The following is a 19,512-nucleotide window of genomic DNA, read 5'->3' as shown; positions in this document are numbered from 1 at the left end:
TAAATTGCACACTGATTTTGCTATGTTTTCAAGCCTAGGTAACATTCATAAAGTAAAACATACAACATAGATGTCACCATCACTAGGAGTTATCTAATTATTTAATAACCTAAACTCAATTACTTTTTATAACATGTTAAGTTCCAGCACATGATTCTTGTTGGGTTCTGTGCATTAATTACGCTTTCCTAATAAAAATAAGGTTACCTAATTTTGTCTTTGTAATCACAACTATCAAATGTAAACATTTTATGAAAAGAAACCAAAAAAAGTAAATATTTAAATAATTAAATCCATAAAATAAAATATTAAAGCGATAATAGTGCCTACTGCAATGCGTTTGGCTTTAAGATCGCCGACAATCAAACTACTACTTAAAGGTCGAACATGGGCGGAACACATCATATACAGTACAGTATATATAAAAAAATTTCCGGACTCTCTGAAAACCATAAACTTCCAAAGGTCACATTTGTTTTTAACCATTATAAACACAAATTACCAGCTGGAAAACCAGATATTATTAGACCAACTCAAATGTGTTGGAAAAGTTGACAGTACTTAAATCAAATTTATCCTTAAAAACACATAACCTACATTAAAACATCACTGGCCTACAACATTAATTTAACATCTGTATGCAAAATAGAAAAATTAAATCTATGAAAATCTATTAAAAAAAATCTTTCACAGTTCTTACTTAATCACACAAACTGAAAACAAAAGTCACAATAATTGCAATCAATATGCATTATTAGCGTAAAATTTAGCCTTGCATAATGTATAAAAAAAGAGAAAAAAATAATGTTAACAAAAAAAAAATCCTTCATGTTTGTCCTTATTTGGAATTTATTTAGTTATTGATTTGAGAATAAATTACCTAAATTTAACCAAGATTTTTGGATAACTCCTACAGCAGCAACATTTCAGGCTGTGTTTTTTTTAAATTACCTTTGAAAAGAGGTTTGAATCCCAATACATATTTTATATGCCAATTTGCTTCAGTAGAAAACCAACCACTTTGAATATGGCTTTATATATATTTATATCACAATGATTTTTAATAAATATTAATTGATTCGGTGACAGAACAATTCTATTTTGGCAAAAATTAAAACCCACGTTAGCATATCTCAACCTAGTTTGACCTTGTATGTGTTAATTTCCATCGGTTCTATAGTAACTTTTGCATCTGGGGCTAGCTCAGCTCCATCGTACATAGCTGACAGCGAAGTTTGTTTGAAATATGTTACTTGTAAACTCTTTAGAAGTTGGTTAACTGTGACCTGAAAAAAAAAAGTTTATTGTAGTATTATGATAATATAATATTTCAAAACAGCAATCGCAATTACAACTACTGTATATTACATACTTATGAATAGTACTGTAGTTATAATTGTCTGCCTTTGGAATTATTGTTCATTCCTGATGATGATCAAATAAAGATTGAAACGTTGAATCATGGCTTGCCTCTCGTTATTTGGAGTCAGTTTCATCCATGTTATTTAAACATAATCAGTGAATCTATTGGTGTATAAACACATTGACAGGTATATCTTTTTTTAATGAAATAATTAAAAACAAATTATACTAGAGAATGATACCGTGTCATCTAAAAAACACCGCTCAGAAATTTGTAAAAGTAAACAACATTTACAAATATATTATTAATATCAACTTACCTCTCCCTCATCTGTGTTACACATTAAAGCTGGGCCTGGGAACGAACAATCAAAACCTCTCCGATGTAATATCACTAACGACTCGTCTCTCGCTGTCACCGCACTCTTCGTCTGATCTACCCGCGTCCTCAGATTTAATAAATGAATATCGCACGGTAGCGGCGTCTGGAATATCTCAAACTCTGGTAATATCTTAGCTTCATTAGCATGTTGTGATATTGCAGTGTGAATATATACTGGGTGGTTTGTAATCAGTGATGTCGCGTGACTTAGTAAGGATGGGTAGCCCACGGGATATGAGGTTTTCTGTGAAATTCAAAAGATAAAAGTATGGCATGATTTACATTACAGGAAAGATGAATGAAACATTCCAGGAAAGATGAATAAAATGCTGCATGCTTAATAAATTAAAAACAATTTCATATATAAGACTTTAAAAAAAGATAATAAAATTTAGACATCATTACATAAAATTATTACATAGAGTAAAGACCTCTCACTCGCCAGAGTGAGAAACACATTAGCGTGTTTATTTGATATGCACTTAGATTAGACGTGGCACATTTACCAGGTCACCTGATATTATTTAATACAAAAGACTTACAGCTGTGTCATCTCCTTTCTCCCGTCTTTCTAATAAAAGTCGAAATTTATTTAGAGTTCTCTTGTTATCTGTTACACCTTGTTGGAGCCCTCTATTGTCATCTTGCATTAGTCTCCTGTCCATAATCACCTCTAGCCAACCTATAAAAACAAACTCTTTGAATTGTCATATCCAAGGTAATCCAAAATTTCAATTTTCTATCTCAACTAGATTGTTTGCAAAGTTTAAAACCGCTACCACTAACTGCTGTAACAAACAATAAACATGAACACATTCCATTTGATTCTATATTTAGTGTTGGCTAGTCAAGTGATGTATAATCATTCTTTTATCATGTGTAATGTTAAACGAATAACTTACCTTTTTGAAGACTTGCTGAAGCTAAGGTTTGGCCAGAGTGTAAAGTAAGCCGTGATGTTTTGTCCTCCACGTATGCCATGCTTACCATTGGATAAAAATTGCCTTGTATTGGAAGCTTTGATAACGTTTTTCTTTTTTGAACCTAAGAATTAAAAAAGTGATATATGATTTGAGTAAATAAAATAAATTATAACAATTATAATGATGATAATATTTCATATATACTGTATATCAATTATTACATAATGACTCAAAATCAGTTCTCAATTAGAATGGAAAGGAGTAGAGTTTAGTAAAAAATAATTACCTGAAATCCATTTAAGTCCGTGTAGAAGATTTTGTCCTCATTTTCTATTCCTGACTTTAATCTCATGACTAATTCACGATTTCTAACAGATCGAATATCAACTATATTTTCAATTTCCAAACTGCATCCATCCACACCTAAGAGAGTATATGTTATAAAAAATATTAACTATTCCACAATCTTTGGGTTCTGTTGGTGGAAAACAAAATATGGTTGTACAGTAATAGATGAACGGCTTACCAGCAGATTTTGGAAGTCTAACGATGTGCGAGACTTTATCAATGATAACATGAACCTCTGATAATAACTGACCACGAATAACACGTATGAATGGACGGTCAGTCTGCAACGGCTGGAGGAAGAAACAAAATTCATTCAGTCAATACACTACATTACACCAGTTAAATAAATCTGATGACAACAACAGAAGATGTATGGGTATAATAAAAAGCTAAAAGGTAAATAATTAATAGAAGAAGAATAGATATAATAAAAAGCTAAAAACAAGTTTTTCAAGGTAAATAATTATTAATGACAGGTGACATGCATCTTCCATTTTAGTACAAGAACATTCTTTAGTAGCAAACTTTATAAGGTGTGTATTGCTACAATTATCTTGTGAGGTAATACTAAGCAAGTAAAGTTGGTTGTCCAGAATCATTACAGGTGATGATAGTAGCATAACATATTTATTATGTTGCTTGGAGTACCAGACAAATTCAACTTTGCTTACAAGTGCTTTTTTCAACAGATATTAGTTACTGTATATTATTATTAATACAGAAGATTTTGTAGAGAAATAAATTTATTTTAAATCGAGGTTAGAATTGAAACGTCGAGACTTAGTCAACTTTACTTTTTTTTTTTAACACATGGTGTACCTCAAACCTAACTTTACTAGCAAACATTAGTAGCAAACATTAGTAGCGAATTTAATAAGAATAATTTAGTTACCTGAGCATCTCCATCTGGCATAAACAAATACGCGCCACTCTTATCTTTCTTAATAGTTGTTCCGTAGGTCACAAACTGCACTTCAGTACTTGTCTCTTTCAAATCTGTCTTTGTGGTTATAGACTGAAACAAAGTAAATTAAATTGTAAGGTTTGTTATAGAGTGGCTTGGATGCTGCTCTGCAGAAATAAGGATGACATATAATTCATAATTGTTATTGTGTGTAACTGTTTTGAAAGTTATAACTTCAGTTCACTCTCTAAATACCAGATTCTCTAAAACCCATAAATCCTCTAAAAACCAGAAATTCTCTCAAAACCAGACTCAAAAAGGTCCCAAATACTTTCATACCAATAAAAACACATTTGGAATTACAGAATTTCTGTAAAAAAAACCAGATATATTAGGCCAGTCCAAGGGTGTTGAGTTGGGAGAGATTTCTGTATCTTATTTTTATTTACCTTGAGTAGTCCAGTGCTGCCTGTAAATTTAGCTGTAATCCTAGCGTTCTCAATAGTGAAATCTTCGGCTCCATTATTAGAAGTAACCTCAAATGGACCCCTATAAAGACAAAAAGTATGTGTGTGATAAAATAATACCCCTCTCACATTGCTAGGTAAAACACTTATATATGTATACCATACAAAATGCCAGTGTTGATGCTTTATTGTGTGTAAACTTCAGAGTTTTGCTAGGCATTGAAAGAGGCATTAGTTATTTTAGTGTGAACCACAGATAGATTATCATAAATTCTATTCTGGAGACTTGCATAAAATTATTGTCAAACAATATTACAAAATATAATTGTAATTCAGGCACTCACCTTTGACCATTGTAATTATCATTAGCATAATGAATTTCAACTTTTGAGAAAGAATGTTTTTCAGAGACATCTTCCTTCATATCATGTACGGTGAAACGTTTCAAACCGAGAGGAGACAATTGAACCAGAAACACAAGCTAAACAAAGAAAGTTTTTAAAGCTATTAAATTAAATAAAAAAGTTGTTTGTTATTTATGTATCAACCTCTTTTTAATATATGTATGATCATGGAGGGTATGATGTATGGATTTGCAATAAAAACAAACAATATCATTATGATGGATTGTACCAAAAACGTTGTTTAAACATTCGTTTAAAGAGTAAAAACCTACTTCATAGACATCGTTTGATGAATCTTCTTTACTGGTCCAAACCAGATTAGTCTGGCTGGCTACCACCTCATCCTGCGAGTCTTGTACTTGTACATTTGGAGCTGATACATGGATTCGAACCAATTCCACACGTTCTTGGGCAATTGAATTATACAGAATGATGATACTATGTACAAAATAAAGAGATTATAAGATAAGAACTTTATTTCATCCACAAAACAAGTGGAAATAATAGTGTTTGTCTCATACAAAGTTAAAACAAATAATTAAAATATATTCTACTACCTTGGAGCTTCTTTCATAACTTTAACTATTTTCTTATCGGGTAGAGAATCATGAGAATGGCGCTCTTCATCCTGAAAAAACAATCATTAATTTATAAATGTCACAGTAAAGCAAAATGATTGTATAAATGGTGTCAAATAAAAAAACAAACTTCCTCTTGTATGTTTCTCTCCAGGTGGCACAGATAATGTTTTAGTAAAATTGTATGATTTTCAATGACAAGTATGAACATTAAATTTAATTTAAAATAATAATCAACTTACAACATCAAAGAAATTGATGTCTCTAGCAAAAACTTTCTTATCATCTGTCAACAAGAACAGAATACATTCCATCATTACACGTCTTGAATTATCAATAGCGGCTAACAACCTAAAAGAAAATAGATGTTTTAATTTTAGCATACACACTTTTTGTTAAGTGTGATGTGCCCATATATGGTAGTCATATGCCCAAATATGGTAGTGGTATGACATCATTATGTCCATATATGGGCACCACATCACATTTTTTTGTCACATAAACTTTGATAGTGTAGACAGAGCTTCAGATTAGGTTGTAGACGTACAGTTTATTGTGATACCTCAAAATTAAATTGTAGTTAATAATACAATTGCTACAATTACTGACTTACAGAGTTTAAGATCTGCCAAGTTTGGCACTAATAAAATGTATATATGGAAAAAAATGTAACTAAAAATACAAATTATAAGTAGCCAAATTATGCATGTGAGCATTAAAGAAATGGGATTAGAGTCTTATTATATGTTTGGCAGACTAATGAAAAGCCTCTGGTACATTGCAACCAAAGAAGATCTATTAGATGGACACTGGGATTGGTTAAGATATAATAATCTATTTATACACATACTTGATACCATAATCAACTACAACGTGATCTTTAGCTGTTCCTGTGATTCCATCGTGATGTTGGAATAATCCTAGGTTTTGCCGTCCAGTATGCAGCATCTGGATGAGTTCATTGTATGGGAATGTCGTAGAATCATGTTGACGAGCAGTTGCTGCGGCAACAGAATATATAATTTCTGCAGCCCTAATAAAGAAAGAAAAATGAAAACAATAGACTCTACAATACAAGGCTTTGGTAAAATACAAATAACATTATGACTTATTTACAAATTATTTACATTTATTAGTAAAAAATTGTAATTGTTTATACCTTAAATGAGATTCTAATACCCTGTCAAGATTTTTATAGAATGGTCTAGATGTGAAGTAACCACTCCAATAGTGATCATCTCGGTCCGAGTACGTAAAAAAGTCGCCGCTAAGAACTTGAAATCCCTGCGGTAGGTTGCCTCGTTCTGTATGCATAGTTTTAAATAAGGCTTTAAAATAGTCATCTAAAGTTCCAAACTTAGCCTGAAATGAATAAAAAAAACCTCACACAATAACATTATGAACAATTGGTAGTAGGCCCTACTACTACCAACTACCATCAGAAAATCATTGAATTATATACAGTAAAATCAAATAGCACAAAAGGAACTGAATGCTACTGTAAAAGCCAAAATGGTAGAACATGGAGAATGATCTTATTTGAATATTCATGAATTGTCAAAGACATAATCAATAAATCTATTAGTATTGATTGTTTTGAATAATTCATGACAGATAGACCTAATCACTAAAGCTATTTATAGAATTATATTCTGCAGTAAGATAATTATAGATTACCTCAACATGCCAATCTTTTCTTCCATTCATATGGTCCATCAGTTTCATGTAGTTACTGTACTGGTTGTCCCATTCCACTGTTTTATCATATCGGAAATCATCACCCAGAGGAATTAGCACAACTTTGGAACGATAAAGCATCGACTTTTTACGATACTGATCTAGTAAAATTCTGGCCCTATAAAATTAAAATAGAATAAACTTATTATTTTCAGTCCTTTTTTGTTCACAAAACAGCAAATCTGCTAATTTTGGAAGCTGTGGTTTAAAAGCCACTCTTGAAAATAATATCAAAACTTGGGTTGATATAAAAGTCTGTTATAAAGCTCTGTCTACACTATCAAAAAGTGTGATGTGCACATCACATTTTATCACATAAAGTTTGATAGTGTAGACAGAGCTTAAGAATATAATTACTGTTAACGGAACTACATTTCATACATGAAGAAATGATAAAAGTTGAGTTACCTTCCTTCTACATTAGCTTGTGTAATTGGTATTGGTGGTACCTTCCAGGGGCAGCTGATACGACCCCCTGGTAGTCTCTTGAAGTCAAATTGACAGCAAACCTTAGGGTCTGGTCCACATGTATGCGGAACATCATAGCTGTAGAAGGGCATCAAATGGGTAAACATATCAGTGCTGGAACCATGGTCTATAGAAAAATAAGAATTGTTTTTAAATGTTGAACAGCTAACGTACTGCTAGAGGCATTCAGGATTGAACATTAAATAAGCATGTTATATTTTGATCACATTCGCAAAATATGTCCTCATTTTGTATAAAGCTTTGTCTAAACAATCAAACTAGTTTGACAAAAAAATTGTGATGTGCCAAATATGGTAGTGATATGGCATCATTATGTCCATATATGGGCACATCACATTTTTTTCATTGTTACATAATATTTGATAGTTTAGACAGAGAAAAAGAACAAACAAATCACTTATACATCATTTAAAACTTACCCCAGTTTTGCCTCCACATAAATTCCAAATTTTGTGATGCTGCTAGATATTTCTTTATAGTGTAATGGGCACGCTGAATAACCATATTTTCTAGGCCCATGCGCTGAAGGATGTAAGCCATGGTTGGTGATAGTCCAAATGGATCTATCGCCCAGCCATTCTTAGGTTTTACACCTGGTAACATATAAAAACTTTTGAGATTAATGATTTGACAATGAAGATAATGTCAACTATAGGACAAAATTATAGCAATATGTATACGTTTCCAGTCATATTAATGGTGACAAAAGTAACGAAAAAAGATATGAAATTGATGATGGCAATGATTACAATTAACTTAAAAAAGTATTATGAATGTGAAGACAATAATTAGAATTAAGACAATTATTAAAAAAATACAGGTAATGCAATAATGTTTAATTATGTTTTCTTGTAAGGGAGTTAAATTTGAAAAATTGAATTTGAAAAGTGAGAACAATAATGGATATGAAAGTGATATTTATGATGATGCCAAATGTAATTATGTAATAATTATGTAATTATCTTACCAATGTGATCATTTAACCATTCGTGTCCTTCTATTAATTGATCTATCATAGCATAATAATGAGTATTAGCTTCATCATTCATCACCCAGCCTCCAGTTGTTATCTCAAGACGACCTTCTTTTATAAGACTGCAACAAAACATGTAGGGGGTTAGCCGGTGTACTAACAAGCCACTGTCGTGGACAGGCATAATGGTGCCGTAGTTGGGGAAAAGGGGGAAAGAATGTTGGGAAAAAGGGGGAAAGAATGTTGTTGAAAAGGTGTCCACAGCATTCTGATCATCATGAAAAATAAATGTCGCATTATGTATTAAATATTTTCAGTGGTTATAACTTAAAGCCTGGTTTCACTTAGCGAATATATTCGTACAAATTAAACATTCAATGGGTTGAACAATTGTTCACATCACAAAAAGTAGATGAAATATTAATTAAATAGTCAGCGCTATCAATTTGTGCGAATAAATTCACCTAATGTAAAACAAGCCAAGTTACAGGTAAGTTATACTACAGAATGTTTAATCAAACATATATATATATATATGGAGGAACGCATATCTGTAAAACATGTTTACCGTCGTGTAATATCTTTCTTTTGTTCATCAATTCTCTTCCACCACATAGATAGGTATGAGATCTCTGACCACATAAACGTCATTTTAGGGTTTTCCTGTAACTTTACAACCATGTTATCAAGTATATGCACTGTCTGGTCTTGAAAATATTTATCCAGTGTTTTAATCCAACCTAATCAATGAAAAATATATATAAATATAATGCAATAATAGAATTTTAATTAGTAAATTTATCCTTTTTTAACACTTCACATGCAATATTTTTAATTTAATTAATGTTGAATCATGTTGTGATTAATTTTATGTATAGTAATGGATATTTTTTACAAGCATTTGAATTTCCATTTTTTACTTTTTATAAATGATTCCTTTTTTGCATATACTGTAATCTAATAATTTTTGTTCAAAGAAAATAAATGAAATTGCCATTTTTATAACCATATACAACCGTTTCCAAGAATAGAAAGTCCATCACTAACACACTCTTTCATCATGTACAGTATGGTTATCAAAACAGATGTTTGTAATGTGAAATATTCCCTACAATAGCTTCCATAGGGGATAATTATTGGTATATCTTTGAAATATTTAATTGAAATATTTTATTTATACTGGGCGACCTCTTCAGTCAAAGACTGGTCTCCCATAGGGCCCAGTTATGATCAGTGGCTATGATGTACTAGTACACCGGGGTGAAAGATGTACTAGGTTCTTTAAAGTGCACATAAGCTTGATGTGAACACTGGACCTACGGTTTATAGTCTTTATCCGAGAAGACTCGTTTTACCACCAGAACCATAGAGCAAGTGAGTCTCGAACCCTTGCCGATGTTATGGGTACGTAATTACGGTCCCACTGTCTTAACCACTCGGCCACTTACTCACCCGGATCATTGTGAGAATGTGGAACAATAAAAACTTTCAACGGTTCATCATTCCAATGCTTTTCATCATACTTGATTTCAAAGCCTTGCTTCCAAACACCTCCATTTGGGTTGTCAAAAGAAATTTTATCAAACACATCCAACATCTAAAAAAAAAGCAGAACAAAAAATGTAATTCAATTAGGCACAAAGGTACTACAGCCAATTCATCTGCATTAACAGCATCTGAGGTAATTTAAATTGTAAATAATAAAATTAGGATTCAATTCAATTTTTATTTAAACTATAGATTATATTGGAAATTAACACACATAGATAATCAATTACTGTATTACAATTTTTGTTTTTTTTTGCAAACCCATATGATAAGAGAGCTTTTGATTTTCAATGACCTTATGACCTATTTACAGCATTTCAATTTATATTAGAGACACTGGAACTTGCGTTCTCACACAGTCTTGTCGAATTTCTAACCAATGACTCAATATGCATAGGTCGTACAGTAGGTTGGCACAAATCAAAAGGTCCCTAATAATGTCGATTGAACTCTATTTTACCTGGATATTTGCAGTATTACCACTTGGGGTTTTGGCAAAGGTGCATTCATTTTTATCAACTTGAGCATAGATCGTATCACCTTTATCCATCACACCATAATCAATTTCAATTGGCTTCTTCACGTCCATCTGCTTTTTCTCAGTTTTTCTGTAAGTATCGACTTTCACTGCCTGATTGGTAAACTTAACTGGAACATTGTCAATGCCACCTAGGTCTAAAGTATCCACCTGGAATGTATCGTCACCCTTCGCAAGGGCACGCAATGCATCTCGTAGATTTTTTATGCTATCTTTGTGACGTGACAAACTGAATTCTAAATCACTAATTTTAGCACCAATCTCATTTATTTCTCTCTGAAAGAAAAGGTATTTTTTGTTATTAATTTGTTAATAACAATAAAAAAACATTTTTCCCAAATAGGTGCCGTAGCCTTGCCTAGGCTATATATAAGTAATAATAGTCAAGCAAAGGGCCATCAATCATCATATGGGCCACACAGTCTTTTTCTGTAACTTTATTTTAAATTAATGAAGCCTATGGTTTAGCACAGCCATAATAAATATATGATTTTATAGGCCTACTTAGTAAGTAGGCTAGTAGGCCCTAGTACTAGCAAACAAAATGTGGGATCAGGTGCCGTTTTCGGCCACCTCGACTTATATGGACTATACCATTATTATGATAGGGGTGTGGTGTTTTATGTAGAGAAGGGTGTCTATCAAATGGGAAGACAATACAATTGTTCTGTTATGTAACCTACAGCAGCAGTACAAACTACAAGGAACAATACAAAACATCAAAAACTAGCAAGCATGTACTTTTTATAAGGCATGTTATTATTAGGTACTGTGTTAGGGAATGCCAAGATTTTGTAACAATATTACTTATTATATATAAAAACTAAACTAAACACTACAGTATAATCGAAATTAAAGCATATTAAATACTATGTTATGCCTATCTAGATTTAAACACATTAAATTTTAGTACAATCGGATTCAAAATTAGAATTAATCTTAAATACTACAATACAATCGGTATGTTAAACTACAGTACAATGAATCGGAATCAAAACATATTTAAAACTACAGTACAGAACCGAATTCAAACATCCTAAATACTACATTACAATTGGTTAAATTACCTACACTCTATAATGTTGTGAAATATTTAAAAGAATGTTGGTAAATGCATTCTAATTGGCCCAATCCTATCGGTATATAGATAAACTATATTTTTTATTTGCAAGGGATAAATCCTAACAACATTGATTTGAACCCAATAAATGGCATCAGTGAGACGAACATAATTGAAGATTCATTGACAGAAACGTTTTCTTTTTTTTTTTGTCATTGTTTGGTCAGTTTTGTGAAGTTGTGAAATTAATAAATAAAAAAAAAAAATAATAAAAAATTCTAAAACAAATTCAGTTAAGTATGATGTTTGGACACCGAGAGACGCACCCCCTGGCGCATATACCCATGTGGTCCTTCGTCAGTATTCATCCAGATCCAGAAACGATTGTAGATACAGAAACAAAATGGTAACACTACAGATTCATTGACAACATAATTATATGTATTTTTATTTTACGACGACTCGGCTATAGTTGGACTTATTATAACAAAATTATTCTCTGTACCTTTCTGAGATTATTCGATTTACCGATTATGGCAACAATTTTCTTGAACTAAACATAAATAAAACAAAAGAAATAAGGATTGATTTTCGAAAACATAATTGGTCTGACAGTACATCAATTAAATGAAAGGAGACTGTTAACAAATATAAGTAAATGGGTGGACATGTTGGTCATAGTTAAGAACTTAAATACAATTAGACTGTAAAAGGAAACTCGGTTCTTTGGGGTAAAGTAGGATATTTGTACTATAGAATGTTTATGTTTTACTAATCAGTGATGTTCTATTTGGGCATATTGTATATTGGGCTGGGAATATCAGTAAGGAAATGTAAGGGGATAAAGACCGAATTGAGAAGGTGCTACGTTGTTCAATTAGAACATGTATTTATACACACTACAGAAACGTTTAAAAACGTGTTTCAAACGTTTTAGAAAAACCAAACCTAAAAACACGCAATGTCAAACGCTGTGTTTTCTGGGAACAAAATGGTACAGATTCATTGACAAAATTATAATGTTTATTTGTTTTACTGATTACCTAATAATCAGTATGTGATAGATCTTATTAAATGTACTACTGTCATCTTTATTAAATGTACTACTGTGTTATCGTTAGATAAATTATATTTTTTATTTGTAACTGCAATAAAAACTAATTTCTTTATATACTTTCTATATCTATAAATCCGTAAAAATTATTCAATATCCACCTTAAGGAATCCACCTAATATATTAAGAAAGGATACCTAAAAATGATATAGAAATAATTAGAGCCATAATATACTGTATTAACTTGAAAACTGAAATTAATTCTACAGCGTGCAGGGCGTAGTTGTTTTCCCTTTGTTGCTATAACATAATGCACTAAACAAAAGAACAAAAGCAGCAGTATTTAACACATTAACACACTCAATTAATAAATGGGACACCCCTATTTTCTCATCTTTTTATAATGGTATAGTCCATACAAGTTGAGGTGGCCGAAAACGGCACCTGATCCAAAATGGGATCCAAAATGTGTCCTAGGGCTAGGCCTATAAGTACGTCCTACCTGAGACATGGCTCCACCGCCAAATGTGTCTAGCGAGGCCTGGTCTAGCATCATGTAAATGGAAAGAAATCCAACACAAAATATGAGAGAACCGAACACAGCATAGTACTTCTTCATATTTCGTTTATAAAAGTTCATTTAAAAATTCAAAAAATCATTTTTCGTCAACGCTACAGGTTAGTGACGCACGAATTTAGTAAATACTATTAGGCTAGCCTAGTTAGGCCTACTACTACACTGACTCAATTCCATCCACGTCGAACGCTGTCGCAAAAACAAAAAACTCACAACAAAATATTTTAGGTAGCGCCACCAGCGGGCGTTTTGATTTTTTATTAAACACAACTACGAATCACAATCCATTATGCAAATTAATCTTATCACCTGTGGACTCATATTATTTGTTTGGTTAATTTTAGACCTAATATTTCATCAATACTTGATAAGCATTCATTTCCGTACAGTAGTGTAATGTAATGTTATTTACAGGTTTCAGCTAGCGCCATCAGAATATGTGTGTAGGCCTATTCATAATTTACCTGATACGGGTTACATTATATCAATTCTTATTCATTTTTTTGATACAATATCTCTTGCAATAAGTTCTTTCATTATTTCGTTGCTTCCTCCATAAATTGATTGAACACGTGAAAAAACAAACGCACGACCTACGTTGTTCTCTTCCATGCAACCACTTTCACCGTATAGTTGCAAACACTCACTCACAATTCTGTTAGTAAGATCTGTAGCCCTACGGTAAATAAAAATTAGGAAGGTTAGTTCTTATCATAAACAAAAACAATAATAAGCTTTATATAGCCGAAATATGTGTGAATGATCATACGACCGAGTATGCTTCATCCAGAGTTACATTCTAATTAACCCTTAATAAAAAGAAATGAATTTTAACTTTTTGGTGACCAACGATAGCGCGATGTGACCATCAAAGGTCGTATAATCGTCACCATGATCGTATGATCGTATAATCGTCACCATGATCGTATGATCGTATAATCGTCACCATGATCGTATGATCGTATAATCGTCACCGTAATATTTACCTCCCATCTGTATTATTTACATCGGATTTTTTTTATTTACATCATTTTGTATGATATTGTTAACGCACTATAAATGGTGTATAGGCCTTCCATTATATAAATAAAAATAGTCTTTATTGCAGTTTGAATAAAAAGCAGACGGCTATATTGTTGCAATGTATGATGAATTGAGACAAGATTAGCGTTTGTTGCTTGTTTTGGTTGTAATATTGCACATTATAAATATAGGCCTACATTTACTGTGTTTATTCTTACCAATATTTGAGCATCGAAGCGCTAGAAGAACTAAGTCTACTTTCTTGAAACAACTGAATACATTGATCAGCAAAACTTCGGCCAACGCAAATGTCTGTTTTAAATTCTGCAAGTTTGTGCTGTATTTCCTAAAATAGACATTAAAGAGAAAAATTGATTTTATATTTCTATTAATCCATCAATCAATCATGATCTAGTCAATGCAACTATAAATGTCTGTTTTAAATTATGCAAGTGTGTGCTGTAGCTCCTAAAAAAATGTGAGTGAGTAAGGATTATGTTCCCATCATGTTCATATTTTGTTTATCACTAATTTAATAAAATAAAATCATCTTAATCTTAACAGACACACGCGTTCAAAACTGTTCCATGGAAAAGGTACCTGGAGATAGGTGAGCGCGTATGTGATTTATTTGTTATTTATTTATTCTGTCTTTATACTGAATGACACTTTCAGTGTTAAAGCATTGATTTCCAAAGTGGTTCGGTAGAGAAACATTAATAATACAATAAAAATAATTCAAAGACTAACACTCTAACACAGTAATTTACATTAGTACATACACATTTACAACAAAAAGGTGACTATCTACTAAATACAGTATATATTTTTTTTAATGGAAGGAATTCAAGGTAAAAGATACTTAATCAGTAATATTTTGGATTTATTTTTTAAAAGTTGAAAGTGTCACAGATTTACGGTTTGTTTTTGTGTCATTTGAAAGTTTGTTCCATAATTTGGTTGATCGATATACAAAAGTTCTTTTACCTTGTGTATTTGTCCATAATGGTTCAATAAGAGTGTATTCTCTGACTACGTGTACAATATAAGTGCAAGCAATCATTAAAATAAATTTGTTTGATAAGTGATGTCATTGAAGGTGTCACCCACTTACCTGTGATTCAGACAAACTACCATTACCATTGAGAAAGTCTCTAGTTTGTTCAAATATGTATTCGCTATGTGCCAAAGCAAGACATCCGACTAGCATTCTCTCTCTTGGCAACTGTTGCATTAGGTGATAAAACCCTTTATTCTCTTGTCCAAGAAGAGCACTTGGAGGCAGTCGAACATCATCAAAAAATAATTCGCATGTGTCCTTTAAAAAATAGTAAATTAACAAACACACTGCTATTAATAAATGTAGTAGGGCCTAAACAGTGTGATTGTTGTCTTTATATACTAGTCTCTATACTCTAATAAGTATAATAGGACCATGAAAACAGAACTACAATAGAAGCTCTATTCTCGAAATGAACGAACAGCATGAACACTGTACGGCCTGTAATTAGAGGATAGACAACTATAAAGGAAAACTCCCTTTAATAATTCTACTGTTAGGCCTATAATAATTATAACCAGTCCCTGAAAATAAAAGCAGACTTACTACAGCTTTTTGACCAATTTTCTGTAAAGGCTGCCCCCTAGTGTAGCCTTCCATTCCTCTTTCAACCAAGAATAGACTAATCCCATGTGCAAAACTCTTTGCGTTTGGATCCGTTATGGCAACTGCGATGCACAGGTCCGCTAGATATCCATTCGAGATGAAAACCTTAACAATTGATTTCAATAAACGTTAATACTGACTTTATTTAAGAGTTGAGGCGAATATCACACAAATTGTAACAATTTAATTCAATCTTTATTTAATTTCGGATACAAATCTTCCATGTTTAAACCTCGGGTGCAGGTTACCATAGATCTTGTGATTTCAACAGATGTTGTCAATAATACAATTATGCATAGGAGTACAACGATATAGACAGGGCTTGTTTTACCTTACTACCATTCAAAATCCAGTCATTTCCATCTTTAACAGCACTCGTTCTAATCCCTTGTATATCGCTGTGTAATTAAAATAAAGATCATCGTCATCATCATTATCAACAACAATACTAATATGCATTGCTATTCACTTTATGATTAATTATTACTGCCATGATTAATGCCGGTAAATTCAGTGAAAGTAAGCTGAATGAGTTATTTAAGTGCTAAATATTGGAATATAGAACTTTATAAAGAATAATAAAGACTTGCCTGCCAGCTTGAGGTTCGGTCATTGCTATGCACCCTATCATTTCACCCGTTACCATTTTTGGCAGGATTCTTTCCTTTTGCTCTTTGGTTCCTAAATCTGAGATATACGTTCCTACAATATCGCTATGTAAGGGGAAAAATGAACCCACGCCATTTTTGTACATTCTAATAAAAAAAAACGTTGTTTGTGTTCACAAAAACAGGTAATAGATTATACCTCACTCTTTATTTAGTATAGACTATTATAGTGATGATAATGATAATGACGTCACGGAAATTACGATTTAAAGAAGGTGAATTAGCTCTAATATTAGACAAAATCCATGTTTATCGTTGGTGGTAATCGAGATATTAGATGACCAACTAAACAAAAGTATAGTATACAAATAATGAATGTTAATTAATAAACCCCATTAATTAGACACATTCGGGGCCCAATAAAGTGTTTTCTTAATAATACCCCTATTCGCCTGAATAGGGGTTGGTATCGTAAATCAAAGAATGCCCCTCATTCGTTTTCATATGTTCTCTTAAAGGCCAGGTACGGGCAAAAAATTTCTATTGATCATACATTCCAATAATTATCGATCTATTAGTTTCCCCTATGTTTCATAATTTTTGGGATTTTATTTGTGTTACACGAGCTTGTGGAAAATAAGCACTTTCTCATCAGTGGAGGGATAGTTCAAATTACACAGTAAAATCTCTATTCTTTTCTCCACAAATTTTGTAAATAGAGAGGCATTTTAAAAAGCTATGAAAAATAAACGGTGTGGTAAAAAATGTTATCAGATGACTAAATATAGGTAATATAACTTGAATATTACATTTCTGATATTTTTATTCAACTTCAGATTTTTATTTTCCTGCTATAGCAAAAATTATCCACCGTATATCCACCATCTTTTTTTAACGTCTAGGGAGTCACCAGAAATGTTATTACATTAGGTTAACTACCTAACTACTGAAAAAAAGTCTTCCTTGTTTTTATGGAAGAATTTTGCCAAATTTTGTATTTGACCATATTAAGGGAAATTCATGTTTTTTCGTCTTGATTTCTGTTACAAATATTTGATTTATGTACAATTAACCAAATATTATATTTAAAATTCATGCCTGTACCTGAGCTTTAAAGTAATATAGTAGTGAAATTAATTCTGAACACGTTATTCGTCAAGCGACAACCTTGCATGTATCCGACCAAATGCTGAAGCGGTAGAATATAAGTGGTTATTTTAGTTTTAATCAATTTGGTGAGCAAATTTGTGCACAAAAAAGGAAAGAAATTAACATTACTGTTCCTCCCATAGAATAACGGAAGACTTGTAATCAGCACCAATACCGCCGTATTGCTTTGGAGCAGTCACACATAGCAGACCAGCGTCACCAACTTGTCGCCAAACATCGGTGTCAATTATTCCTTGTAATTCCCATCTATAAGATTCATGAATAATTAGACAAAATATACGGTAAACCACGTTTAGAAGCTCAATTTACTGCAAATTATGAAAGACAGTTGTTTTTATTAATTGTACATTAATTTTATTACAAATTATTTCATTGTGAACGCCCAAGCCTACAACCATAGGTAGAAAAATACTTTCATTTATCAGGACACATTGTACAAAGTCTGCATCTACTTTATTTAAACTAGATAACTGTCTAATTATCCTAATGTTAAGCTTATCTAATATTACATGAGTGAGGGTTTTACTCAAATTTGAAGGACTAAACTAAAAAGGGGAAAGGTTATTGAAACGGTGAGAAGACAAAATCAAATCTTCCTTCATCACACTGTTTAAAGACTCAGTTCTTCTTCTTTTACCGTACTTTTTTCCTTCTTTTGTGATAAACCACAGTTTTAATAATCATTCATATCTAAAATCTTTTAATAAAATGAATCATTATTATAGTTTGGCCTTTATATATAAAATACTAGGGGTGGAGATTCAACCCCATTTTCTACCCTTTTCGGGTTTTTTTTCTTACCTTCTTTGGTTAGCAACAAGACTTTTAAAAAACTGCCGAGCTTTTTTGCGGAAATTGTCATGTTCTTCGTTAAAAATCGCTCGAGTATTGAAGTCTGTGAGACGAGGAGAACACGAAGTGACTGGTCTGTAGCTGGTGTAGTTTCTACAATAAAATACAATATTAACAATGATTAATAATCATAACTTACATTGTTTTCATTGTACAGCTTCAAGTTCATGGCATTATTCTTCTCATTTGGAATTGACCTTGATATTGCGGTTTATCGATTGTTTTATTACGTGTCCATCCATGTCATCCAACTTATTCTGGTAACTTTGAACGTTATAATTTTCCGAGGTTGAAAATGCCTAAGTCTGTTTCAAATATTTGGTTGATGAATAATTTATTGGGCTTACTTTTTCAAACTGCTGCTGAACTTTTGGGAATTCCAACATTTCGAATTGACGTTTTTAGTGGAAAAACTTATATGTCTAAAGAGAGCCGCCATTCTAGAAGTTTGCTGTCGGTAGATGAGTATACAGAGTCGGTGCTTCACTATTTGAACATGCTCTAGCGGGATAATGTTATAGGCTTAATCTTTTGTAGATCTAAGCCCAGACATTGACTTTGACCTTAATTTAATGTGTTCCTTGATGTTAGATGTGTTACATTGCGCAATCACAGATAATGATTTTGATAACCCGCTCATAATAAAATTTAAAAAAATTACCAGCGGCATTTACAGTAAATAATAATTTAAGAGAAGTCGTCAATCATCTTATCTTTGCTATAGGCCTATTCCTTTTTCTAGACTCGATGCTTTTAAAATGTATTTTTTTGTAGATTATTTAATTATTATATTACCTTAGACTCTCAATTGATATTTGGATGCACATTTTGATAAATACCTAGATGCTA

The 19,512-nt window shown here is 32.0% G+C and overlaps 2 protein-coding genes across 2 annotated transcripts; both read right to left on the bottom strand.

Annotated features, from left to right (window-relative positions):
- Positions 1–69: 69 nt before the first annotated feature.
- Positions 70–13,514, bottom strand: LOC140040374 (alpha-mannosidase 2-like). The gene is made up of 22 exons (XM_072086264.1): positions 13,270–13,514; positions 10,576–10,929; positions 10,020–10,164; positions 9,136–9,307; positions 8,562–8,689; positions 8,014–8,187; positions 7,514–7,700; positions 7,046–7,223; positions 6,528–6,730; positions 6,219–6,401; positions 5,611–5,719; positions 5,348–5,418; positions 5,063–5,228; positions 4,731–4,867; positions 4,369–4,468; positions 3,908–4,030; positions 3,194–3,305; positions 2,954–3,090; positions 2,647–2,788; positions 2,287–2,426; positions 1,683–1,988; positions 70–1,286 (listed from the first exon to the last, which is right to left on the bottom strand). The coding sequence occupies exons 1-22, from the start codon at positions 13,405–13,407 to the stop codon at positions 1,134–1,136; spliced, it is 3,558 nt and encodes a 1,185-aa protein (XP_071942365.1). The 5' UTR covers positions 13,408–13,514; the 3' UTR covers positions 70–1,133.
- Positions 13,515–13,653: 139 nt separating this feature from the next.
- LOC140039265 (long-chain specific acyl-CoA dehydrogenase, mitochondrial-like) lies at positions 13,654–19,490 on the bottom strand. Its single transcript, XM_072084869.1, has 9 exons — positions 19,459–19,490; positions 18,613–18,756; positions 17,920–18,057; positions 16,624–16,788; positions 16,365–16,431; positions 15,974–16,138; positions 15,482–15,685; positions 14,586–14,713; positions 13,654–14,020 (listed from the first exon to the last, which is right to left on the bottom strand). Exons 1-9 carry the CDS (start codon positions 19,488–19,490, stop codon positions 13,840–13,842), a joined length of 1,224 nt encoding a protein of 407 aa, XP_071940970.1. The 3' UTR covers positions 13,654–13,839.
- Between the last annotated feature and the right edge of the window lie 22 nt (positions 19,491–19,512).

Source organism: Antedon mediterranea, chromosome 2 (genome assembly GCF_964355755.1).
Source record: "Antedon mediterranea chromosome 2, ecAntMedi1.1, whole genome shotgun sequence".
Taxonomy (NCBI): Eukaryota; Metazoa; Echinodermata; class Crinoidea; order Comatulida; family Antedonidae; genus Antedon; species Antedon mediterranea.
The sequence above is the reverse complement of the archived record's forward strand: the minus strand, read 5'-3'. Positions and strand labels throughout refer to the sequence as shown.

Coding starts and splice junctions, on each gene's coding strand:
- LOC140040374 (XM_072086264.1), bottom strand. CDS start 13,407: ATGAACTTTTATAAACGAAATATGAAGAAGTACTATGCTGTGTTCGGT. Junction 10,930..13,269: donor GCGGTGGAGCCATGTCTCAG/GTAGGACGTACT, acceptor CTTTTCTTTCAG/AGAGAAATAAATGAGATTGG. Junction 5,419..5,610: donor ACATCAATTTCTTTGATGTT/GTAAGTTGATTA, acceptor TTGTTTTTTCAG/GATGAAGAGCGCCATTCTCA.
- LOC140039265 (XM_072084869.1), bottom strand. CDS start 19,490: ATGTGCATCCAAATATCAATTGAGAGTCTAAG. Junction 16,432..16,623: donor ACCGAACCTCAAGCTGGCAG/GCAAGTCTTTAT, acceptor TTAATTACACAG/CGATATACAAGGGATTAGAA. Junction 14,714..15,481: donor GTAGTTTGTCTGAATCACAG/GTAAGTGGGTGA, acceptor TGTCTATTTTAG/GAAATACAGCACAAACTTGC.